General features: G+C 36.8%; 3 protein-coding genes across 4 annotated transcripts in view; 2 read left to right on the forward strand and 1 right to left on the reverse strand.

Annotated features, from left to right (window-relative positions):
* The window catches only part of mim (missing-in-metastasis), a 286,624-nt gene that overhangs the window by 138,731 nt on the left and 121,058 nt on the right, over positions 1–26,835 (reverse strand). The window lies entirely within an intron of this gene.
* LOC140755231 (phenoloxidase-activating enzyme-like) lies at positions 93–9,035 on the forward strand. Of its 2 annotated transcripts, none has more exons than XM_073090457.1 (7): positions 93–801; positions 2,715–2,866; positions 3,379–3,610; positions 4,823–4,961; positions 5,967–6,166; positions 6,500–6,724; positions 7,224–7,324. In XM_073090457.1, exons 1-7 carry the CDS (start codon positions 747–749, stop codon positions 7,307–7,309), a joined length of 1,089 nt encoding a protein of 362 aa, XP_072946558.1. In that variant the 5' UTR covers positions 93–746; the 3' UTR covers positions 7,310–7,324. The 2 variants fall into 2 exon arrangements, with proteins under 2 accessions (XP_072946558.1, XP_072946557.1); XM_073090456.1 differs by lacking the exon at positions 7,224–7,324 and adding an exon at positions 8,750–9,035 and having other exon boundaries at positions 95–801.
* LOC140754950 (transmembrane protease serine 9-like) lies at positions 9,873–25,721 on the forward strand. Its single transcript, XM_073090109.1, has 14 exons — positions 9,873–11,000; positions 11,794–11,939; positions 12,272–12,464; positions 12,741–12,879; positions 14,296–14,495; positions 14,971–15,195; positions 15,701–15,866; positions 20,539–20,702; positions 21,460–21,605; positions 22,103–22,295; positions 22,610–22,748; positions 23,834–24,033; positions 24,609–24,833; positions 25,330–25,721. Exons 1-14 carry the CDS (start codon positions 10,940–10,942, stop codon positions 25,497–25,499), a joined length of 2,367 nt encoding a protein of 788 aa, XP_072946210.1. The 5' UTR covers positions 9,873–10,939; the 3' UTR covers positions 25,500–25,721.

The following is a 26,835-nucleotide window of genomic DNA, read 5'->3' on the forward strand; positions in this document are numbered from 1 at the left end:
GCTTATCACCCCAAAAATCTGGGTAGGCTGGTAGGTTGTTGGCAGCCTACGTCAAAACTAAATTATGCGGTAAAAAAGACCTGTTGCCTTTCCTATTTATACAACCTATTTATTAAACAATCTAAAACTTATGTTTAAAAAATATATAAATTACAGGGGTCAAAAATGGCCCGAATTGCTTCGAGAAAAGAATGGTACGGCCGTGCCGCTTTTTTTTTGGCTCGACTTGGCGGAGGCACTGCCGTGCCTCCAGATACCTATATCTAGGTCGCCTTATCCACATATTCGCACCAGGTATCCATATATTATATTTTAAGGTTGTAGACAGGATTTCGGCCATACCTCAAGTCTGCCACAGATGCGTTGCCACCCATGAGGACCCAGACGTTTGTAAGCATTTCCCTTAATATAAACTTCAAACCTTGACTTAGCAGCGCTTGATACAACTTCTATTAGGCAGAAATTGGTGAAGCAAACCACAAAGAGTTGTATAGTTTATGATCGATTCGACCAATGCGATTCGATTATAGACATTTGGATTCGATGCGCTAGACAATCTACTTTATCGAATAATAATCGAAAAATGTATACCTACTGATCATTTTAAACATTCGATCCGAATTGCCGCATCTCTATGGCCGCAAAAAATATATATATCATACTCATTGGGTAACCACATTCAATGTGTTTGCAACCGCGGAGCAGTGCGCACGTCTCTAGGGTCTGCCGCCTCGGTCATCGCCACAATGCTGAGAGCGCTTGCCATATTACTGCTCCCCCTTCTGAATTACTGCGATGCAGGTGAGTTAATAATAGCAGTGATAGCCTAGTGGTTAAGAAACTCAGGCCTCTCGATCGAGGGATCCGAGGTTCAAATCCCAGGCACGCACCTCTGATTTTTCAAAGTTATGTGCGTATTAGAAATTAATTATCACTTGCTGAACGGTGAAGGAAAACATCGTGAGGAAACCTGCATACATGAGAGATTTATAAAAAAAAAAAAATCTCAAAGGTATGTGAAGTCTACCAATACGCACTTGGCCAGCGCGGTGGACTATGGCCTACTCCTTCTCATTATGAGAGGAGACCCCGTGCCCAGCAGTGGGACAGTAATGGGTTGATGATGATGATGAGGTGAGTTAATAGATAACAATAACAAAAAATATATAAATAATTTTATTTATCAACAACGACTACGACAACTGTAATATTGTTATATATGTATTATTAGACATAGACATGTATATTCGCTTATCTAAAAATATATTGGAACGTATACACAAAATGTATTTGTGAAGAATTTCCTAGAAACTTTAAGTTGAAGGTTTGTTTTTTAGTTTGGTATTTTGTTCTTAAATATATATAAACGTTATGTTATTAAACAAAACCATCAAATCTATAAGAAAAGTAAAAAATAACCTTTAACATCATATTGATTTTAAAAATATCCTTAATCCTTGTTAATAAAAATATGAAAAACGAAGTATTCTCTGTTACATAAAAATGGCAACGTTTACAATAAATGAGATGATTACATTAATCTCTGTAACATTAGTGACATTGAGTATCTTAAAAATTCACAAAATCAAAATGGCACCTTTATTTTTTTCGGAGAGCCATTAGTTACGTGATAATGAAAAATGTTTTTATGTATTGCCTGTACATTATTCTTACCTTTGTGATATTTATTTGTATTGTAACTTCTGACTATTAAAAATAAAGGAGCGTTGTTTTTCCTTAAAACCCCAAAATAATTAAAATAAAATTTTAGTTCACTAAGCTTTTGCCACAAAATAAAAACTAACAGAAGGCAATCTTCCTACAAAGCGGCCTCGAGCAACGTACACATAGAGACCGCTCACCGACACGTTGTCTCGGGGGGACTCGGGCGCGTGCATGTGCGACTGTCAGTTCGCTTCTGTCACGCGTTTGGAACTGTTTTGTGCAAGAAATGGAGCAACAAAAAAAAAAGTTACCGTAATTGTGCAGTGCACGGTTGTTTAAATTTAACATTAAACTGTGAAGTTTCCTTTTTTTGATCTACCAATTATTTAGAGGTAAGTCGGTATTTGTTGGTGAAGCGAGCCACTAAGAGTTGATATTTTTGGTGATCATGACAAGTATGTGTTTTAAAGTCTATCTATATCTATATAATAGTTTCCTATTTTGAATCAGTATAAACGAACCTAACTACATTTTTGTAAGGTTTGATTTTTTGTTTGTGTAGATATTGTGTGGTCTTTAATGTCATTTGGTAGGTTTAGGTCTAAAACGGTTAGGGCAAAAGGAATTGTGTAATTAGGGTAATCCGTTTAAAAGTTATTAGGGATTTTCCATTGTGTACATTGTAATATGTAAAATTTTGTGTGTTTTGTTTTTGCTGTGAAAACTATTTGTATTGTAAAACTATGTTAATTGCTTTGTTTTAATATTGTAGAATACGTTTTTTGCTATGCGGGCTAGTGTAGGCTTGGAGTATGAGTGCATCAGTTAAAGTATACGACCCTAGAGCGATGGCCGAGCGTAGCTATAATAAATTAATTACATACATGAGATTGGCTTCTGTTACTTTTTATTTTCTGCGACGCTGCGAGACGCCGGAGCGCTACGATTATTATTTAAATAATTTTAATGCATTTATAACGACGATTAAAACCGGATCTTACATATTCACTGCGCCGATTGTCTTTTGATAACAAAACATTGTTTTCTAGTTCCGGGCTCAGCTTGCAAAGTGTCGAAGGCATACGATGGAACGTGCAAGTTACGCTCACAGTGCAAAACATTGAAGGGACTTTCTACGATACAATACAGGTCACAAGATGAGCAAACGTCCCCACCGACTGGTCTGTGCGGTGATCGCGAGGTAAATTTCAAATTTGACAATTATAAATAACACGGCGACTGGTACCACAGCCACATCTATTTCTATAATGACACAGTTCTTGTGTTTACATTGGTTGGGTCAGTTGGGTGTGAATATCGGTCGAGTGACATATGAGACACCCTTGAGCACACATCTGTGTGCTCAAGGGTGTCAAGGGTTCTGTAAAAGATGAATTAAACCCTAATCGAAATTGAAATGGGGTTGAGTTTTAGTGATGTAAATGTTTTTTAACGATTTTCAGGGGAGCCAAACGTCCTGTCGAAAAAAGTTAAATGTGAAAGTTGTAGAAAATAAAAACATCTTTATTTAAACTCAATCAGATTAAAATAACTTCATCCTCTGTAAAAATTTCATGTGTCTCTCTATTATGGTTCCGGAGACATGTGACAGACATGTGACAGACGGACAGACAGCGAAGTCTTAGTCCGTTTTTACCCTTTGGGTACGGAACCCTAAAAATGTGCTCTAACAAAATTCTTCCATATTTTCAGGTGTGTTGCCCACCAAGGGAACTACGGTCTCTCGTGAGTCCAGAGCCACCTACAGAACCTACTGGTTACGAATACCGACCTGTCATCTCTAGTGTCAACAAAAGCGACGAAAGTATTTCGAAAGAAACTGAATACAAGTACATTATAAACACACGTGTGTACGATTCTCCAATCCCTGATATTTGCGGGATACAAACTGGACTCTATCGATTAGATAGTTTGAAAATTGTCGGTTGGTAAATTTATTATGATTATTAAGAAACGAAACGGCAGCAAACCAATAAAATATTGTTAATCAGTGTCTGCCATTAAATTAAGTACACAGTTAAATATAAACTAAATGTATCATACAGGTACGTGTTATATATATTAGGCTTAACTGTAAGTAATGTGTATGATATTAGTATAGGTACACATTAGATTTAGAAATATCTCATGCAAAAAAAAGTTGAGGCGTAGCGGTGACCAAACTGGCCTCACACTCAGGAGGTTCCGATTAGGGTTGTTGAGAATATCAGCATCAGCAGCAGCATCAGCTGATTATCAACTTATTTTTTAATATCAGCATCAGCATCCGCATCCGCAACAAAAGTTGCTGATTTTGATTGCTGACATTCAAGTCGTAACGAGTTCGTTGAAGGCGAAACCAAGCATAAGTCACGTGGACTTTCAGCCAATCACAGACAGTTAACATACACAAGTTGTCACTTGTTCCCTCATTTGATTGTTTGGTCAACGTAATTTGGTCAGACGTGACTTTCGATCATAGTTCAATCAGTTAATAAAATAATAAAGAATACAATTCATAATGCCTGCTCCAGTGAAAAGTTATTGAACAAAGACACTGCATAGTTGTAGTATTTGTCAAAAAGACTATTCCCGTAAGGGACTCACAAATCGTTCAAGGTTAAAGCATCCAGAAGAATATACCTGTTATTAAGTACTGAGATCGAAAACCAACAATCTCGTATTACGTATTAAAAAATCGTATCACGCAAAAAGTACTGCGAGAAATTGTGACCGACACGACAACTGACATCTTCACGTATGTTTATCGCGATAAAAAGATTTGATTACTTTGAAAAAAATTGAATTGTTAGTTCACAAGTTAAAACTTTTCTTGCAAAGTTGGGAGTAATTAAGTGCTTATCTTGGAAATTTGTCAGTTTGGAAGTTTTATTTTAATATTTTTAAATATCAGCATCAGCATCAGCATCCGCTGATATTGATCTGAAAATATCAGCATCATCAGCATCGTTGTTACTATATCAGCATCCGCTGATACAGTAAAAACCTGCACCAGCAACATCCCTGCTTCCGATTCCCGATGTAGTTAATATTTAAATAATGAGTTCTTAAGTATTTTTTTAAGCTCATAACACCTACAACTATGGTAATCTAAGTAGTTAAAGAGTGGATGTTATTTTTTCTTATTTACTTGCAGGCGGTAATAAGTCTGGCATTGCAGAGTTTCCGTGGCTAGCGCTCCTGGAATACGAGCCTAACGAATTTATGTGTGGAGGTAGCCTTATATCCCATAGACACGTGTTAACAGCCGCACATTGTTTCAGAAGGAGCTTGCCGTAAGTTAAAAAAAATACAAGGTATTAACTCAACTTCTTATGGTACGAAATGTGAAAAGTCAAATGCATCTGCAATGTGTTGAGCAAACGTGGATTGTTGAATACGTATGAGCTAGCGGAACGACCGTATCGAAGGTTTTCAATCTGCCCGTAAACGTTCCAAGGCGTAACTGTAACTCAATAGTAACAACTGGAATGAACGGCTTATCGTGACATCCAAAGCATGGAAGTAGCCATAAAGTTTTACCACTAGCAGTCCTAGTCTAGCACGTAATCCTCCGGTTTACCAACACATCTACGGCCAATTTCAGGTCTCAGGATTCTTTAATTTTTGGGTGGGTTATAGATGTCCAATGTTCATCTGCGGCAGTTGTCACTTACCATCAGGTAAATTGCATGCTACCTGCATCGATCCACCTGATGGCCAAATACAATACCAAAGAAAGTAGCAAATTTTATTTCACGCTTCATCCTTCACATAATTCTCTGACAATGGAGTATCGTGTTCCAGGTACTCGATGCCGCGCTTTAGATACTCCCAAAAACAAAGAAAGAGCAGCTATGGCCACTGCCTACCATGCATGCTATTGCCAAACATCTTACGTGTCAGACATGGTTCGTGGTAACGCAAAATCTCGTTAGTTACATTTTGAATGAACGTATCTACGAGGCATATCTGAAAAGAAAATGTACTCTGCTTTGCATGATTTGCCTTGTATATCTTCTGCGCAGTCATGGGCCGTGCCTGACAAAATATTGTGTAGAAAAATATAATTTAGTCTGCCACGTCACGATTAATTTTCTAGACATAAATGAGGACTGACTACCCGTACCTGCCTTCACCCATACGCTTTGGAGCAGCGTAGTGGAGTACCTTGCACGCTAGTCCAAGTGATGAGACCAAATTGGGCATAAAATGTTTAATCATGATATCCACGACACACGGAATGCCTGTGTGGAACTACAAGCTTAAATGAAGTCTAACGATAAATAATTCCTTTCCAGTAAGCAAGTAATCCTATCCGAGTATAATATAACCACGAGTCCCGTCGACATGGTTACGTGGCTAACGTATAAGATCAACATCACTAACTTCAACATATCAGTAGAGTGGGCTATAACGCACCCCGAATACCGTCCACTGATTGATCCATATAAAAACGACATAGCCCTAATCAAATTGTCTAATAATGTTAATTTCACAGGTAAATAACGTCACAACTTGTAATTATATATTTCTGACAAGAAACCAAACGGAAGGCTGATAACCCTTCAGGAATTTTGAGATAGAACAAGTCATAACTGATGATGACGTTTGGAATATCTCGTATAGCTGTCTGTTTAAGCACGAACTTTAAAGTAATGAATCCCAAAACAGAAAAGATATTACCTACTAAGCCTGATGTTGTTCACTGTTCAGTAGTGAATCAAACAGGAGTATTAGAATTTTGATTTTACTTTTTCATGTCCCGTGATTTGCAACATCGAAAATGATATTAATATTACATCAATTTTGATCAAAACCCCAAACTTTCCAGACTTCATAAGACCTATTTGCCTACCACTGAAGGACTACAATATCGACTTCACGAACCGGACCAAATTCACGGTGGCGGGATGGGGCAGCGACAACGTGCGTCAAATGACCGACGTGATGAAATCAGTCAGTTTGCCATACGTGTCAGCTGATGACTGCCAGAGCCCCTTACCGGACAACCAGTATATTTGCGCGGGCGGAAAGGACGGAGAGGACTCTTGTAAAGGTCTGTATTAAACCTATAAGTGCATTCTAACCGAGACGTTCTAACTAGTCTTCAAGGGAAGCGAAGCTGTAGCCACTTACCATTAGGTGAACTGCATCCTCACTTGCTTCTTCAATATTATGTACACAGAAACCACAGACAATATACCTATAAATACATATTTTGAAAAAGGTACACAACTAGAAATATATGAGAAACAAATTGTAAGTATGAGTCGTACGGTGCAGTTAACAAAACTTTATTATTTTTAATTCTAATTCGCCTTTAAAAATTATAATATACATATATTAGAAATTATCTTATTAATCCGAAATATTTAGCACTGTAAATGAAAAATATGTTCTCTCTACATGTATGTAATGTATGGGAAAATATCTAAGCCAACTGAAAAAGTTAATTGGTCACTGTTAAGAGTTTAGTTACTTAGATTTACTACTTAGATTTTTCTTTGTAAGACTTCTGTAATATTTAGGTAAAGAACTATTTTCTGATGATGTAGGTCCATTTCATTTGGTCCAGCAGTTTCGGAGCAATGTGCCTGTGATAGACGAACGGACCGACGCACGGGTGATCTTACTCGTATAAGGATTCCGTTTTATATTTGAAGTCAGTATATAAAAGGGTATTCTCAACTCCCTATATAAGAAACCGCTATTTTTCGGCGTTTTTCGCTTTATCTATTAAAAACCGTAATACATTCACGTCGTACGTATACTTCCATGTTTCTATCAGGGTTGTTGCTGATGCAGGTTTTTACTAGATCAGCGGATGCTGATGCTGATGCTGATTTCTTCAGTTTAATATCAGCTGATGCTGATGCTGATATTTAAAAATACTAAATATAAATATATTTTATACTGAGGTATTTATACGTCCCTTACGAGAATAGTCTTTTTTAACCAACTTCACAAAATGAGGCGGTTTCTCAATTTTACCGTATATTTGTCTTTTTTATGTTTGTTCGTGGATAACTTCATCGTTTATGAACCGAACTGGATGATATTTATTTTGTTGGAAAAAAAGATATTTCCAAAGTAGTTCCACTATAAGAAAATAAGGGTCTGATGATGGCAGACCAGAGAAATTGAGGGGAACTTTCAAAAATCGACTAGTGCATTTGTAAGATTTTTAGTATGTCATCACTAAAAAAGGTGAAAAAAAAAAAATTAAAAAAATGCAATCGACTTCCATGTCACTACAAAGGAAAAATCAACTGAAACAAATTTTGGCTCAGCACATATCTCCGAAGCCGGCGCTCATATTGAACACGCTGTTTACGCCGTTATCCAACGAAATATATTTAGCACTGACTTCAGAACCAAACCAACATCCACTTCAGCTACCCTCCACTCTGCATTGACACAGAAGTCGGCATTTATTTGTTATTTTTTTTACAAAAACTACACTGTGTCGTATCTTTGTTCAATAACGAAATATTTGGTCATATTGCACTTTTCACTGGATGTGGCATTATTAATTGAATACATAATTCTGTTATTGATTGATTGAACTATGATCGAAACTTATTGATGTCTGACCAAATTACGTTGTCAATACAATCGAATGATTGTTTGATGACAACTTGTGTTTATAAACTTCTGTGATTGGCTAAAACTCCACGTGATTTAAGCTCGGTCCCGCCTTCAACGAACACGTTACAATTTCAATATCAGCATTAAATATCAACATATTTTGTTGCGGATGCGGATGCTGATGCTGATATTTAAAAGAAAGCTGATAATCAGCGGATGCTGATGCTGATGCTGATATTCGCAACAACCCTAGTTTCTATGATAAAAAAATAATAATAAAAAAATGCAACTTTCATGGTAAGAAACTCTCCATGTCCATGAGTTCGATTCGCATTTGGGCAATTTTTCGTTTAATCGTACGGAACCCAAAAATATACCGGACTCTCTCAGTGACTTCTGTGATAGGTTGGTGAAGAGAATTTGAATGGCTTACATGATATACAAGTTTCACGATGGTTGAGACGATTAATATGTTTTTTTTTTTATATTCAAGGAGACTCCGGTGGTCCGCTGATGTACAGAGACAGAAAATGGAGAAGGAAATTCGTCATCGTAGGGGTGGTCTCCTCTGGTTTCCGATACTGCGGGACCGAGGGCTATCCAGGCTTCTACACGTCCGTTTATAAACACCTCAGCTGGATACACGATATGATGAAAAAATAAGAAATTTAGAATTCTAACACTGAACATAAAAAAACTAAGCCATATGTACCATTTATTGAATTAACAACGACTAAAAAGTGAAAGCGTAGGCGTACAATAAATAAATATAAATGGAATCTATTTTTTTTATTCCAAAAAACCGAAGCACATATAGTCCATTGAATCTTACAAACTTTGGTCCTAATCGTGCAAATGTAAGCGGACGCAAGTTTACTTTTTTATGTGAAAGGGGAGTTAGTGTAAACCTTTTGAAGGTGGTAGAACCCTTTGGGGTTCGACTCCGGCGGCACCACCGCCACACCTATTTCTACCTAATAACAGCAGTGTTAGGCGTTGCTGTGTTCCGGTTTGAAGGGTGTGGTAAAGGAGACAGACTTTTCTGAGGCGTTCCAGCTTAGTCCTCAGGCGTAGCGGCGCATCTGTGGCCGAACTCAGATAGGAATATCTAATTTTATTTGGGGTTTGATTACAGATGTCCATGGGCGGCAGTAGCCACTTACCATCAGGTGGACTGCATGCTCGTCTGCTACTCCTATATTATAAAAAATCCTACATTCAAATTGTTTTGGGTCGAAACTCATGTTCCTCGGACGCCATCTTGAAAAAGGTTTTTCATGCTCTATCAGGCAAACTATTTGTCGCACGGAAAATTTCTAAGAACAACTATGGTCTGAAATTATCGTGAAAAAGCGTGGGGTGCTCCATTTATCAGTTATCGAAAAGCGAAAAACTTTTTCCACAATTATACTATTTACTGTTCCTTAATTGATTCCTAGATTGAAAATTATTTTCAGTTGATTTTATCATAAAAGCGTATTTTTTTGTTTTTTAAACTATATTTATTTTATTAATTTTTCGTATTTGTTGTTATAGCGACCACCATTATGCATCCTCTGAAAAAAAAGTGTCTATCTATTACGGTTTAAGAGATAAAGCCCTGTGACACACTAACGGACAGCGGAGAGTTTTATTTACCCTTTGAGTACGGAATCCTAACAATCATTTTCAAGAGGGCATTATAGATAAGTTTCAGAACACTTGAGTTTAGGGAAATAACATTATTATTTTCAAAACTAAAAATCACGCTATAATTGTTATTGCCACTAAAAAGCAATAATTGTTGCAATCTAGTAACTTTGCGATGGACAGTCTCTAAGGCGCTCGAACAATCTCGCCTCGAAAATCATTAATCCTGAGGACGTTGATAAGGAAAAAGGTACAAAATTATTAAAATCGTACCTTGTCATCGGTTTTTAACCGAAAGTCGGAGCTCATACTGGACACGCTGTTTACGCCGTTATCCAACAAAATATATTGAGCGCCGATTTCAGAACTATGTACTAAACCAACATTTATTTGAAATATTTTTTACTTTGTAGTGACATAGAAGTCGGTTTTATTTTTTGTTAAAATTTTTTTTTTGAGTATTCTTCTTTTCTAAGTTAACGAGAAAATCTACAAGGATTAACGAAAATGCTTGCCTTTTCATTTAGTTTGACGTTCATAATGACGTCCCAGAATTTGATACTTATAAGCAACACTATCCGATGGTGGACTAATACAGGGTTTGTTGCTTTTTAAATAAACGCGTTTGAATCCCGGTTTCGGAAATATATTTTTTAAAAATCGAATGATACAGTTTTAATTTTTATCAGAATCGACGATATGCGTCCACCATTCCGGGGTCGCTGGCCGAGCGGTTCGAGCTACCACTCTTGCCGTCCGCAACCTCGGAAGCCCTCTTTTAGTCGCCTCTTACAACAGGCAGGAGATACCATATCCCTATTCTAGTCCCGGAACTAACGGGATAAGACGTTTTAGAACCGCTGGAAAATCGAATAATTTGATTTTAATCGATCCTAAAATAGATTTATTCACGTATCAATCATCTAAAAGGTTCAACCGGACTGACGCATCTCTATATTCTGTTACATACTAATTGGGAACCCATAATCAATGTGTTTGCAACCGCGGAGCAGTGCGCACGGGTCGAGGGTCTGCCGCCTTGGTGATCGCAACAATGCTGAGAGCGCTTGCCATATTACTGCCATATATTGCCCTCCTGAATTACTGCGATGCAGGTGAGTTGAAGGATAATAATAACAAAAACAATATATATGTATATCATATACTTATTTTTTTATTAGTGATAAGCACGTGTTTGGCCTCGACTCGCCTGATGGTAAGCTTTGATGAGGCCTAAGATGTGCCACGCTTGCCTAGAAGTAGCCTATTCACTCTCGATTTGAAGGGGTATAACTATGATGTATATAATCATAATGTTGACCAACTAGAGTGCTATAATGTATATACATATAAACATGTATATTTGCTCACTAGAAATATATTGACATGTATACAAAACATGTAAAATTTACTTTTGTGAAGTATTCCCTGGAAACTTGAAGCGGATTTTTTTGTCTTTGAATAGGTACCTAATAATATATTAAGGTAATATTATTAAACAAAACCATAAATCTATAAGAATTAATTCAACTTGTGAATATAAAAAACGAATATTTCCCAATTGCTATTTGCATTTGAGCTATAGTATATTCTTATCTTTGGCAGGACCTGTGGCCTAAGCTGCTGGATAAATGAGGTCGTTACATTGATCTTGATAACACAAGTGACATTGGGTATCTTAAAAATTCACAAAATTAAGAAGGCGTCTTTATTATATTCGGAGAGCCATTACTTACGTTATATTATTATTTAAGTAATTCTAGTATATCATTACGCACGACGTAATAACGACGACGCTACGTGATTGTTATAATCGTGAGGAATGGGTTTGGCCACAGGAAGATAAAGACCTGATGTTATATATTAACTGCGCCGATTGCCTTTTGACATCAATACATTATTTTCCAGCTCCGGGCTCAGCTTGCAAAGTGTCGAAGGCATACGATGGAACGTGCAAGTTACGCTCACAGTGCAAAACATTGAGGGGAATTTTTACGATACAATACAAATCACAAGATTCCCCGCAATCGATTGGTCCGTGCGATGAGCACGAGGTAAATTTAAAATTCGACAATTATTCGTTGTTCAGCAAGTTTCAGGTTGTAGACATATCATGTCTGGTTTATATTAACTCTGTCCTCAGGAGGGTCATCGCTTCTATAAAATATAAATTAAACTCATTTCGTTGAACGAGGGTTAAATAGGGTTGAGTTTGAGTGGTGTAAATATCTTCCACGATCTTCAGTGGCACCAGACCGGATATCGAAAAAAATCTTTTTCTGAGAAACCACGATAAACCATTATTCATCATTTAGATTTCTTATTGAACTAGTATGATGATCGCAATTACAAAAAAAATGTTCTAATAATCCTTCCCTACTTTCAGGTGTGTTGCCCACGGAGGGTAGTATGGTCGCTCTCGAATCCAGAGCCGTCTCCACAACCGAATGTCTACCAAATTGGTAGATATTTTAAAAACGAAACTACCACTAATGCGACGTGTGAGTTCAAGGATCAGATCGCTGATATTTGCGGGACGCACTTGAGACGCTTTCGAAAAAAGCGTGTAAAAATTGTCGGTACGATAATAAATACTTAGTGTGAAAACCTTAAAATTAAATTAAATTTATATATAAAAAGGAATATGTCACGCATATAAAAGTTTTAATCGAGATTAGGAAAAATCCCAGATGGAAACGAAATTACTAACAGAAATCGGTATCAAAAACATGATTATCACTTTTGAGGTGTAACAGTCACCAAATTGGTCTCACATGCAGAAGGTTCTAGGTTCCAACCCTAAATAAGTTATTATTAAAATAATGAATTTAATTTCTTATTCTACCTAATTACAGGCGGTAACGATGTAGATATTGGTGATTATCCGTGGCTAGCGCTCCTGGAGTACGAGCCTAACGAATTCAAGTGTGGTGGTAGCCTTATATCCACAAGACACGTTCTAACAGCCGCACATTGTGTCAAAAGTAGCTTACCGTAAGTAAATGTGTTTAAAGTTGAACTCTATGTGTTACTAACAGTGGAAAGACGAACTCCCACTCCAAAGTATTGATCAAATGCGGATTGATGGAGACTGGTAGGAGTGACTATAAGGTAACTATAGGGGAAATCGTGTCGAATATTTTTCCCAGGCACAAGTAGTAGAATTTATTAATAACGGGAGCCCGACGGCGTATCGTGTTATATAAAGCAAAAAATTACTAAACTTACTTACCCGAAGTTACTTAACTTTATTGAGTGGTACAATTACTCAGAGTTCGTCTACGCAGACAATGCCGCCACACCTATTTCTTCCTATATAAACAACGTTAAGCACTGTTGTGTTCTTGTTTGGAGAATTTGGTAGGGAAGACGTCCTTCTTTCTCTCTCTCTCTCTCTTTCATCTCTTAGTCCTCAGGGATAGTAATACTCATATATCAAGATTCTAGTTTTCATCATCATCATTATCAACCTATTACTGTCCTACTGCTGGGCACGGGTCTCCTCTCAGAATGAGAAGAATTAGGCCATAGTCCACCGCGCTGGCCAAGTGCGTATTGGTAGACTTCACATACCTTTAAGATTTTTTATAAACCTCTCAGGTATGCAGGTTTCCTCACGATGTTTTCCTTCACCGTTTAAGCAAGTGATAATTAATTTCTAATACGCACATAAATTTGAAAATCAGAGGTGCGTGCCTCGGATTTGAACCTCGGACCCCTCGATCGAGCGGCCGCGTTTCTTAACCACTAGGCTATCACTGCTGCTATTCTAGTTTTACCTGGGGTTAATTACAGGTGTCCATCTGTGGCGGTGGCCATTTACTACTACACTCGCGTGCAAACGAATCGTCTCACTCAGTCCAAGCGCGCACTCAGAGCCACTACATTTAAAAACGCAGATGAATTTAGTTATTAAATTATTTTTTCTTAAAGCTTAAAAACCCAACTTTCCAATGACACGATTGTCATGGAAATCTGTACTTGTATTGGACACGCTGTTTACACCGTTCAAACGAAATGTATTGAGCGCCGACTTCATAAATGTGTACTAAACCAACATTTATTTGTTTTATTTTTTACTTTGTAGTGACACAGAAGTCGGTTTTATGTTTTTGTTAAAAAGTTTTTTCATCTTCACGACTCATGAGCCATGTCTTTCAAAATATTTAAGAGAAAAATATATTTTTGTCCGCCGATACGTTCTATGTCTGTAGATGTACATGAGGCCTTATTCACAAACCTGTACGTGCGTCCCCCAAATGGCATTAAAATAGCTTAGTGGAGTACCCTGCGGGCTACTCCTAGTAGCGAGGAGGAATAAAATATTCAGTCACGATATCCCACGACACACTGAATACTGTTGCCGAACTATGAGGGTAAAAGGAATTTAAAGATGAAATTAATTTGCAGTAAGCAGGTGATTCTATCTGAGCACGACATATCTACTGGTCCCGTTGACTGGGTGGTGAGGAACAGACGAAGGGAGAACATCACTAACTTAAATGTATCAGTGGAATGGGCTATACCGCACCCCGAATATCGTCCACTGATAAATGCACATGGGAACGACATAGCTCTAATCAAATTGTCATATTCTGTTGAGTTCACAGGTAAAAAACGTAAATCTTGAAATTGTAAATTTCTTCAAATATGTGAAAGAATAAAATATAATAAGCAATTAGTTACCATTGATTATCTATAATATCCAAATAAAACCTAACCTAACCCAACTTAAACGGATGATGAGGAGAGCGACGTTGGAACGTCTCGTACAGCTTTTCACCTGATCGGGACCTTTAAAGTAGTGGACTAGAAAAAGAAAAAACAAAAAGTATTACAGTGACTTATGTTGTATATTGTTCGTAAGTGAATCGAGCAGGAATATTAAAATTTTGCTTTAACTCTTGCGTGTGCCCTGATATGCAAGATTCCAAGCAAAGTTACATACACTTATTGGGAACATTTGAGTCGTGATGACTGTAGCCATTCGCCGTCTTATAATGCACTTATTAACCTAAAGTTGAAATAAACACAACCCTTACAGACATACAATAAAATGTAAGTAACATACAATAAATTTTCCAGAGTTTATAAGACCAATTTGCCTGCCACTGAAGGACTACAATATCGACTTCACGAACGAGACCAGATTCACGGTGGCGGGATGGGGCAGCGACAACGTGCGTCAAATGACCGACGTAAAGAAAGCGGTCTATTTGCCATACGTGCCAGCAGATGACTGTCAGAGCCCCTTACCGGACAACCAGTATATTTGCGCGGGCGGTGAGGAGGGAGAGGACTCTTGTAATGGTCTGTATTAAACATATACTGATGCATCTCTTGAAACAAAGACCTTGGAGACTTTCAGGGTCACACTATATTATACAAGTAAAGTGTTACGAAATTCTCGTCGGTTGAATCGTTTCCAAAATATCCGCCAACCGTTAAGAGTGTAGCCATAAAGTGTAGCCAACCGTTAAGAGTCAAGTTGAGATTGGACAATGCCCACTTGCAAAGGTTTAATATGATTTTCTCTACTAATTGCTAAGACCCTCTTCGTCAAATCACTATTGAATTACTTAAAACATCTTCTAATTGATAAAATGCTGTTTTCGCTGACACAAAACAGGCTCAAAACAATATATGTCAAAGGTTCGTAAGGTGATAATATTGGTATCATGACACACTTGGAGTTTAGAGTCTTGCCTTCGAGTTGGACCAGATTATCTCAGTGACTTCTGTGATAGGTGGGAGCAAAGCGTTCGCAGAGAATTTTAATAGCTGACCTTAACGTGTTTTTTTTTTTATATTTAAGGAGATTCCGGTGGTCCGTTGATGTACGCAGACAGCAAATGGAATTGGAAGTATGTCATCGTGGGAGTGGTTTCTTCCGGATACAGATATTGCGGGACCGAGGGTTATCCAGGCTTCTACACGTCTGTTTATAAACACCTCAGCTGGATACACGATATGATGAAAAAATAACAAATTATGGATTTTAACCTAATCACCACGAACGCGACGAATAAAAAGTGTTAAGTTCATTTGAAACGTTAAATAAAATGCGTACAAGGAAATAAATATATGTAAATGAAATGTAAATATTTTATTACACACGACCAAATCACATAAAACCTTTTTTTAAATAACTGCATGAGTTAAGATATTTTCTGAGCTGTATGACATCGGGCTCTACAAGGTGCAAGAGTTCTCTTTCGCAACCGTAATACAATGGTGACTCCTCTACTGTTACAAATGTTCATCGATAGTGGTGACTAATTCCCTAATTCTGACTCCTGGTTCTACATGGGACTCATGGGGCCCTGAGGTATTATTAACTTTGACTACACCATTCCAATAATAACTTTCGAGGGTAGCAACGGTTCTCTGGCAGACCTCAAGTTGGATTCAAGTCCTATTTGGAGTTCATTGGAGATATCCATAGATATGATCAATTTCCCACAGGTGTGAAATGTAGTCAGTCAATAAGTACCTATAATTTAATTCTTATTAAATATTTTTAGAAGTTGAGATATTTTTTCTCAATGCATGTTTTATTGCTTTGAAAGGTACAAACTAACATACATTAATATGATTTTTAATAAATTTAAACCAGAATATGTATTGCAGAGACGCCATGGAAACTCTGTAATTTAAAGACGCAACCCCATCGAGTTCGGACTCGTTTGATTCGTTTTCTGAATATTTTTGTGCTATTGGTGTAATTAACAACATTCAATGTGTTTGCAACCGCGGAGCAGTGCGCACGTCTCTAGGGTCTGCCGCCTCGGACATCGCAACAATGCTGAGAGCGCTTGCCATATTACTGCTCCCCCTTCTGAATTACTGCGATGCAGGTGAGTTAATGGATAACAATAACAAAAAATATATCAATAATTTTATTTATCAACATCGACTACGACAACTTTTTCGAGTACCTATATGTAATATTGTTATATATTATGTAGACATAGACATGTATATCTAAAAATATATAGCAACGTTTACACAAAATATTTTTATGAAGTATTTCCTAGAAACTTTAAGTTGTCGTTTTGTAGTTTAGTTTGGTATTTTGTTCCTGAATATATAAAATAAAATAAAATAAAATAAAAATAAAAAATAAAAAAAATAAAAATAAAAAATAAAAAATAAAAAATAAAAAAGCCCTTTATTCCTTACATTAATATTATATGAAATACACATGCATTATTTATTTCATTTCATTGTTTTGTTATTAATAGTTTTTATTTACGTTCAGCACACTGATATTTTAACATTTGTTTATTAATTTATTATATATTATTACATTATTTATTACAATTTTTATTATCAACTTATTATTATCTTTATTTATGTATGATATTATATATGTTTCTCTTACTTTAATTAATTATTTTAAACATTTGTTACTCTAATTTTACTATATTTATTTTGTAAGGACCCCTCTACGGGTGAAGGCCTCCTCCAGAGCCTGCCATTTTTCTCTGTCCTGAGCCTTTTTCGTCCATTCCTTCCCAGCAACTTCTTTTACTTCATCTTCCCATCTCTCCTGAGGTCTGCCTCTTCCTCGAATACCCCCTGGTCCTTTCCATTTCGTGACTAACTTCGTCCAACGCTTGTCATTTGTGCGTGCCAAATGCCCCGCCCAACGCCACTTCAGTTTCATGGCATGCTGAAGGACATGCATAGCCCCCGTTCTCCTACGGATTTCTGAACTACGAACTCTATTTTTTAATCGAATGTTTAGGATACTTCGTTCCATCGCCCTTTGACTTTCTTCGATCTTATCTCTGTTTTTCTTATTGAAAATCCAGGTTTGGCTCCCATATGTGAGGCAGGGAAAGATGGAAGATTCTAAAACCTTCTTTTTTATATGTATTGGTAAATCCGATGTGAAGATTTCTTTGTGAGCCCAAAATTTCCCCCAGCTTGCTGTTACTCTTCTGTGAAGTTCGTCTACGTGTCTTGTTTTCCTAAACGATATTAATTTACCAAGATACACGTATTTATCTACATATTGTAACGGAGTTTTGTCTATCATTAGCGGAGTTTGAACACTATTTGTCATTGCTTTAGTTTTATCTATATTTAGTTCTAACCCTATATTTTGGCTGGCGATACGAAGTTCGTTTACCATTGACTCTATCTGAACTGCTGACTCTGAGAATAATACAATATCGTCGGCGAATCGTAGATGGTGCAAATACTTTCCATTTATTAAAATACCCTTTTGCGCCCAGTTCAGGCTCCCTATCATATCCTCCAGGACTGCTATAAAGATTTTTGGGGACAGCGGATCTCCTTGTTTTGCGCCTCTGCGGATTTGGATGGTAGAGCCGGTCTGATCTAGTTTTACTCTACTTGTACTATTTTGGTATATGTCCTTTAATATGTTAATGTACACATTTGGAACATTTTGTTTGTTTAGCGTATTCCAGACGCTTTCGTGCGATATAGAGTCGAACGCCTTCTTATAGTCAATAAATACTAAATATAAGTTTTTTCTAAACTCTATGTATTTTTCTATGATTTGCTCTACTACTTGGATATGATCGATAGTGCAATATCCTTTGCGGAAGCCTGCTTGCTCTACAGGTTGACAGTTTTCAATGAAAGGACTTATCTTTTGTTCTAGGCATGAAGCAAATATCTTGTAAATCGTAGGAAGCAGGCTTATAGGTCGGTAGTTTCCCACATCCGCAGGGTCTCCTTTTTTGTAGAGAAGTATAATATCTGATGACGTCCACTTTTCTGGTACTTTTTGTTCTTGTAATATTTTATTAAATAGACATGTGAGAGGGGAAGTTAAAATGTGTTTTGCTGTTTTTATTACTTCATTTGATATGTTATCTGGTCCCGGGCTTTTATAGGATTTAAGTTTATCAATTTTGTCTGACAATTGTTTCTCATTAAATGGTGATACAGAGTCCTCAGTTTGGAGTATTATCGTCTGATAAATATTTGAGTTATATGAGGTTGCTGGGGTCATACTATATAGTTTTTGGTAAAATGAAGTAGCAGCCTTTACTATTTCTTTCCTTGTTTGAATTTTGGAAAGAGTTTGATTGGTACGGAAGCACGGTATCCAAATTTTGCTTCTGTTTAATTGGTTGTTAGCTCTCTTTATGCTACCTGATGATGTGATGTGCTTTAGTATTATCTGTTGTCTATGATCTTTATAATCCTTTTTGATTTGTTTATAAGTGTTTTTGTATAACGTTTTCAACTCATGTTTTTCGTCGCGCGATAATGTTTCTTTATTTCGTAGGTATTGTCTCTTTCTTATTAATATTCTTGTTTCTTCGCTAAGGACACCTTTCCGGGGTTTGTTGTTTTGTTTTGCTACTTTCAAACTTGCAATTATATGATTTTCTATTCTACGATAATATGTTTGAACGTTGTCGTTTGCGTGAATTAACCAGTCGCACTTTTTAAGGTTTTCTATATAAAGATCTATTTGTTTTTGTGAGTTCAGCTGACTAGGGGGTTTACTAAATTTGGCTCTGCTTATTGAACTCTTCTTAATCTTTATAGTTCCCCTCACTAATCTGTGATCACTAGGATAGGAAAGGTTGCTAATAACTTCTATGTTGGTAAAGATTTTTGGAGTATTTGAAAGGATATAGTCTATTTCATTTTTGACTTTTTTGTTGGGAGAAATCCACGTCCATTTTGTTTTAGGGTTTTTCTTAAACATCGTATTTATTATAGTAAGCTTATGTTGTAATGCATACTCTAGTAGCCTTTGACCTCTTCTATTTCTTATGCCGTATCCATATTTGCCTGTAATTAATGATTCTGTTGCGCATGGCATGCCTATTTTTGAGTTAAAATCTCCCATTAATATAATCGTTGATCCAGCTAGTTCAAATGCCTCGCTAATATGATTGTAAAAGAGCTCTACTTCGATGTCTCTAGAGTTTGCAGTGGGGGCATAAACTTGTATTAGTGACAGAGAGAGTGTATGCAATTTAAGTTTTAGTAGGCATACTCTATCAGAAATGCCAATAAAGTTCTCTATATTAGTTTTATATTTCTTTTTGATAAGGAAGCCTACGCCTCGCTGGCCTGTTATTTCTCCTATGTAGCAGAATATATGTTCTGAATCTTCTATTATCTTCGTTCCTATTCTTCGAATCTCAGCTATCCCAATAATGTCATACTTTAGATGGTGTATGGCTTCTTTGAACTCTAGCATTCTTTCATTTGACGACAGTGATCTTGCATTGTAGGTACAAACATATAGTTTAGACTCTGGAGGGTTGTAGTCTATTTTTTTCGCGGTGACAAGCCGTATTGATTGTTGAGAGGTCGCCTTTGGTTGCTATGACCCGACGTTTTCATTGTAAGTTGGTGTGGAAACTTCTCTTGTTGTTTTGGTGAAAAAATGGTTTAGATTGGTCTTATTTCTCTTTGGCAATTGTTTAGTGTTTTTGTTTTGGTCTTGTGTATTAGTGTTTTCTTGTGGGGAATTAGATAGGAGTCGTTTGTTGTTGGGTTGACCTCTTTTAATGGTGTCTTGAGATCTTTGATTTAAAGTGATAATTTTGTCGTACCTTAGTATGGCATTTTCTCCTTGTTCTATTCTACGTTTAAGTTCCGGAATCAAACGTTTTCGAATTTCTAATTTCTAATACCTTTGGCGGGAAGTCTTCTTTTATTTTTATTTTATTTATTTTTATTTAATCAATGTGTTTGCAACCGCGGAGTAGTGCGCACGGGTCGAGGGTCTGCCGCCTCGGTGATCGCAACAATGCTGAGAGCGCTTGCCATATTACTGCCATATATTGCCCTCCTGAATTACTGCGATGCAGGTGAGTTGAAGGATAACAATAACAAAAACAATTAGGTCTGAGAATCAGCTACTATCTATTTTTTATACCCCTAAGTAAAAAGGGCTGTTCATCCTTAACATTTTTTTTTATGTGGCAAAACAACGTTTGCCGGGTCAGCTAGTATATGTATGTAAACCCTAATATTGATCAACTAAGAGGGCTATATGTTAAATACATATAGACATGTATATTTGCTCAAAACATGCGAAATTGACTTTTGTGAAGTATTTCTTAGAAACTTAGTGGAAAATTTTGTCCTTAAATATATATTATATGGTCGTATTAAAAAACCCCATCAAATCTATAATAATTACTTCTAGATTTTAAATTGATTGTAAAAATATCTTTAATCACTAATAATAGAAAATAAAAAAATTGCCGATTGCTGTTTGCTATACATTTGAGCGATATTATATTCTCATCTTTGGCTGGAGCTGTGGCCTAAGCTACTCGATGAATGTTTAAATATATGAGTTCGTTACATTCATCTTGGTAACGCAAGTGATATTGAGTATCTTAAAAATTCACAATCTTCTTTATTTTATTCGGGGACCCATTATTTACATCATATTATTATTTAAATAATTTTGGTGCATCATTACTTACGACATTATTACGACGACGCTGCGTGAGTGCTATAACCGTGAGGAAAGGAGTTAGACGCAGGAAGATTAAAACCTGATCTTACATGTTCACTGCGCCGATAATCTTTTGATATCAAAACATTGTTTTCCAGCTCCGGGCTCAGCTTGCAATGTGTCGAAGGCATACGATGGAACGTGCAAGTTACGCTCACAGTGCAAAACATTGAAGGGACTTTCTACGATACAATACAGATCACAAGAATCCACGCAATCGATTGGTCTATGCGGTGATCTCGAGGTAAATACAAAATTCGACAATTATTCGTTGTTCAGGAAGTTTCAGGTTGTAACACATGTCATGACTGGTGTATGTTGTATCCTCAGGAGTGCTAACGCGTCTATAAAACATAAGTTAAATTCATTCTGTTGATTGAGGGTTAAATACATTTTCACCAGTAAAACACAACCCAGTTTTAATGGTGTAAATGGTTTTCCTCGATTTTAAGCGGCACCAGACCGGCTATCGAAAAAAAAAAACGAGTATTTTGTTTTTGTTCTTTAACTCTTCTAAATTCCTTTCGTGAGAAATATTTTTCTTCTTTTCACTTAATACTACCAAAAAGTGTCTAACCACGGACAAACAGATAGAGAGCACAAACATTCTAACTCAGGGTAGAATTTTAAATTCATCATTTAGATTTCTGACCAAACAAAATCGGACCTGTAAACTACTTAACAAACTATGATCGCAAACTCAAAAAAATTGTTCTAATTCTAATCCTTCCCTACTTTCAGGTGTGTTGCCCAACAAGGGAAATACGGTCGCTCTTGGTTCCAGAGCCGTCTACACCACCGAATGTCTACCAAAATGGCAGCTATTTTATGAACGAAACTACCACTAATGCGACGTGTGAGTCCAAGGATCAGATCGCTGATATTTGCGGGACGCACGGGAGACGCTTTCGAAAACAGCGTGTAAAAATAGTCGGTTCGTGCATTTATGTTTAGTGTGAACGAAATACCAACAATAAGGTTTTGCCAAGCAGTAGTTACCTTAAAATTAAATGCATAGTTCTATATATAAAAAGGAATGTGTCACGCATATAAAAAGTATTAATCGAGATTAGGAAAAATTACAGACAAACGAAATTACTAACAGAAATCGGTATCAAAAACATAATTATCACTTTTGAGATGTAACAGTCATCAAATTGGTCTTACATGCAGAAGGTTCTAGATTACAACCCCAAATAAGTAAATATTAAAATAATGAATGTAATTCCTTACCCTATCTAATTGCAGGCGGTGACGAAGTAGGTATTGGAGAGTATCCATGGCTAGCGCTCCTGGAGTACGAGCCTAACGAATTCAAGTGTGGAGGTAGCCTTATATCCACAAGACACGTTCTAACAGCCGCACATTGTTTCAGAGGTGGCTTACCGTAAGTAAATGTTTTTATAGGTTGAACTCCTTGTGTTACTAACAATGGAAAGACGAAAAGATAATCCAAAGTATTGATCAAACGCGGACTTATGGGGACTGGTAGAGGCTATAGGGGAAATCGTATCGGAGATTTTCCCAGGCTCAAGTATTAGCAAATATTAACAATGGGAACCGAGGGTGTATCGTATTATGCAAAGCAAAAAAATAATCGCGGACCGCACGAAGTTACTTAACCTTATTGAGTGATACAATTATTATGTGTTCGTCTACGAAGACAATGCCGCCACATCTATTTCTTTCTATATAACAACAGCGTTAAGCACTGTTGTGTTCTTGTTTGGAGAATTTGGTAGGGGTGACATACTTCTTTATCCCTCCCTCTCTGTATTTCGTCTCTTAGTCCTCAGGGCTAGTAATACTCATATATCAAGTTTCTAGTTTTACCTGGGGTTATTACAGGTATCCATCTGTGGCGGTTGTCATTTACCACTAGTTGAAAGCTAGCATGCAGTCAAATGAAATAACAAATTATTTTGTACCAGATTTGAAGAAATATCGTTTCTATCGAACTAGGTGCCTTTTACAAATTTATGTTTTTGTTCCGACATTTAAATGGTTTCGAGTCTTTGCAATAAATAGGTAAGCATCAAACAGCCGGATGACCTTGACATTTTAAAACGTGATGTTACCTTACTTCACGGTTATTTAACGTATATTTTGATACTACATATACACGCTTTATGATGCAATTATATCTGCAGACATCGTAGGTCCACGGTACGCACTATACATTGTGTATGAACGTATTTTTATCTTCACGCCTCATGAGCCATGTCTTTCAAAATATTGTAGAGATTTTTTTTCCGCCACGATATGTTCAATGTCTGTAGATGTAAATGAGGCCTTATTCACAAACCTGTACGTGCGTCCACCAAATGGCATAGAAGTAGTATAGTAGAGTACCCTGCAGGCAACTCCTAGTAGTAAGGAGGCATAAAATATTCAGTCACGATATCCCACGACACACTGAATACTACTGTGCTATGGGGGTAAAAGGAATCTAAAGTTGAAATTAATTTCCAGTAAACATGTGATTCTATCTGAGCACGACATATCTACTGGTCCCGTTGACTGGGTGGTGAGGAGAGGACGAATGGAGAACATCACTAACTTATATGTATCAGTGGAATGGGCTATACCGCACCCCGAATATCGTCCACAAATAAGTGCACAAGGGAACGACATAGCTCTAATCAAGTTGTCTCATTGTGTTGAGTTCACAGGTAAAAAACGTAAAATCTTGAAATTGTAAATTTCTTCAAATATGTGAAACATTAAAAGGTAATAAGCAATTAATTACCATTGAATATATCGAAATAGAACCTAACATAACCCAACTTCAAAGGATGATGAGGGGAACAACGTTGGAATCTCTCGTATGGAAGCTGTTCACCTGATGACGACCTTTAAAGTACTGGAGTAGAAATCAGAAAAAATATTACAGTGGCTCATGTTCTACATTGTTCATTAGTGGACCGAAAATAAATATTAAAATTTTGCTTTAACTCTTGACCCCTGATATGCAAGATTCCAAGCAAAGTTACATACCCTTATTGGGAAGAATCGTAGTGTCTGTAGTCATTCGCCGTCTTACAATGCACTTATCAACCTAAAGTTGAATTTCAAACACCACTACAGACATACAATAAAATAAAAACTAAAACAAACTTTTAATCCAATATATACATATACATATACGTAACGATATACATATACATAACGACAGTCGCAATAAGAACTGTCTACTATTGGGCTTTTAGTATTTCCTGAATCTTGATCAAAACACTCAATTTTCCAGAGTTTATAAGACCAATTTGCCTGCCACTGAAGGACTACAATATCGACTTCACGAACGGGACCAGATTCACGGTGGCGGGATGGGGCAGCGACAACGTGCGTCAAATGACCGACGTGAAGAAAGCGGTCTTTTTGCCATACGTGCCAACAGAAGACTGTCAGAGCCCCTTACCGGACAACCACTATATTTGCGCAGGCGGTGAGGAGGGAGAGGACTCTTGTAATGGTCTGTATTAAACATATACGGATGCATCTCTTAAAACGAAGACTTCAAAGACTTTTAAGGTCACACTATATTATACAAGTAAAGTGTTACGAAATTCTCGCCAATGCCGGTTGAACCGTTTCCAAAATTCCCGCCCGTAAAGTGTAACCAACAGTTAAGAGTCAAGTTGAAATTGGACAATGCGCACTTGCAACGGTTTAATAAGATTTTCTTTACTTATTGTTAAGACCACTCTTCGAAAATCACTATTAAATTAGGTACTCAAAAAAACTTCTAATTAAAAAAATGCCGTTACCGCTGACACACAACAGGCTTAAAACAATATATGTCAAAGGTTCGTATGGTGATAATATTGGCATCACGACACACTTGGAGTTTAGAGTTTTGACTTAGAGGAGTTGGACCAGATTTACTCAGTGACTTCGTGAGACGTTGGTGCAAAGCGTTCGCAGAGAGTTTGAATAGCTGACCTTAACGTGTTTTTTTTATATTTAAGGAGATTCCGGTGGTCCGTTGATGTACGTAGACAGCAAATGGAATTGGAAGTATGTCATCGTGGGAGTGGTTTCTTCCGGATACAGATATTGCGGGACCGAGGGTTATCCAGGCTTCTACACGTCTGTTTATAAACACCTCAGCTGGATACACGATATGATGAAAAAATAACAAATTATGGATTTTTTAACACTTGAACCTAACCAAAACAAGCCACGAATAAAAAGTGTCCAGTTAATTTGAAACAAATAAAATCATGAAATTAAATGCATACAATGAAATAAATATATATAAATGAAATGTAAATATTTTATTACCCAGAACCAACCAATAAGACCTTTTTTGAAATAACTGCATGAGTTTGGGTGTTTTCTGAGTTGTATGACATCGGGCTCCACAAGAAAGATGCAAGAGCTCTCTTTCACAACCTTAATACTTACTTACAAATGTTCATCGACATTTGTGCCTAATTCCCTACTTCTGAATCTTGGTTCTACATGTGACTCATGGACCCTGAGGCATCGTTTAGTTTGACTACACAATTGACGGACCGGCGGACAGACAGCAGTATTAGTAATAGGCTTCCGTTTTTACCCTTTGGGTACGGAACCCTAAAAATGAAAATTCGGTAGTACGGAACCCCTGGTGTACGACTTCGACTCGTTGGCTAATTATTTGTATATGGAAATAGCGCCATCTATGTCGTACAGTTTAATGAGTAGCACATATTGCAGAACGTTAGGAGATGGCGCTTTTTTTAATAAAAAACTAAAAGGAAAGATCGACGAAGATATTTTAGTGCTTGATTATCTATATTGAGGGTGAGCTAACCATCACATAAAATTTGTTCAGGCATTGTTGGTAGCACTTGACCGGGACTAACCAAATTATATTTTTAAGATTCCAATGATTATTCCTGAAATACTATTTTTATATAATAAGGCATTCACTAACAACTCCATTACTTATCTTCTCTGACAATTCATTGTATGACATGTTATTCTCCAAACAATATAATATCCTTCTTTCTTTATATATATTTTCCCGCTAGATTGCTACTCACCAACAGTAAAATATGTTTTCCTTAATTAATGTTAATGTTTTCCTTCACCGTTTAGCAAGTGATAATTAATTTCTAATACGCACATAACTTTGAAAAATCATAGGTACGTGCTGGGATTTGAACCTCGGACACCTCGATCGAGAGACCGACTTTCTTAACCACTAGGCTATCACTGCATCTGTGGTCAATTTGAGGTAATACTTAAATCTTGTTTGAGATTTATTTCAGTAGTATTTATTTAAGTAGTAAGTTTGACTGCATACTCGTTAGCTACTTCTGCAGCATAAAAAGTACCTACATAGATAGGTATATACATATAAGCAGAATTATTGCAATGATTCTAAACAATGGCTTTTACAATCTTGGAAATCCCGTGTGCTTACGGCTGGAATTTACGTGGTAATTACCGAAACATTACAAGTTATCGGACAAATGGAATTCAAA

This window comes from Epargyreus clarus, unplaced genomic scaffold (assembly GCF_041222505.1).
Source record: "Epargyreus clarus isolate Ecla_fem2 unplaced genomic scaffold, WU_Ecla_fem_2.2 ptg000032l, whole genome shotgun sequence".
Classification (NCBI taxonomy): domain Eukaryota; kingdom Metazoa; phylum Arthropoda; class Insecta; order Lepidoptera; family Hesperiidae; genus Epargyreus; species Epargyreus clarus.

Excerpts from the sequence above, each read along its gene's own strand:
- LOC140754950 (XM_073090109.1), top strand. The coding sequence starts at position 10,940 with ATGCTGAGAGCGCTTGCCATATTACTGCCATATATTGCCCTCCTGAAT. Across the intron at positions 22,749-23,833 it reads TGTTTCAGAGGTGGCTTACC|TAAACATGTGATTCTATCTG; the intron begins GTAAGTAAATGT and ends ATTAATTTCCAG. Across the intron at positions 24,834-25,329 it reads GGGAGAGGACTCTTGTAATG|GAGATTCCGGTGGTCCGTTG; the intron begins GTCTGTATTAAA and ends TTTATATTTAAG.
- LOC140755231 (XM_073090456.1), top strand. The coding sequence starts at position 747 with ATGCTGAGAGCGCTTGCCATATTACTGCTCCCCCTTCTGAATTACTGC. Across the intron at positions 4,962-5,966 it reads TGTTTCAGAAGGAGCTTGCC|TAAGCAAGTAATCCTATCCG; the intron begins GTAAGTTAAAAA and ends ATTCCTTTCCAG. Across the intron at positions 6,167-6,499 it reads TAATAATGTTAATTTCACAG|ACTTCATAAGACCTATTTGC; the intron begins GTAAATAACGTC and ends CAAACTTTCCAG.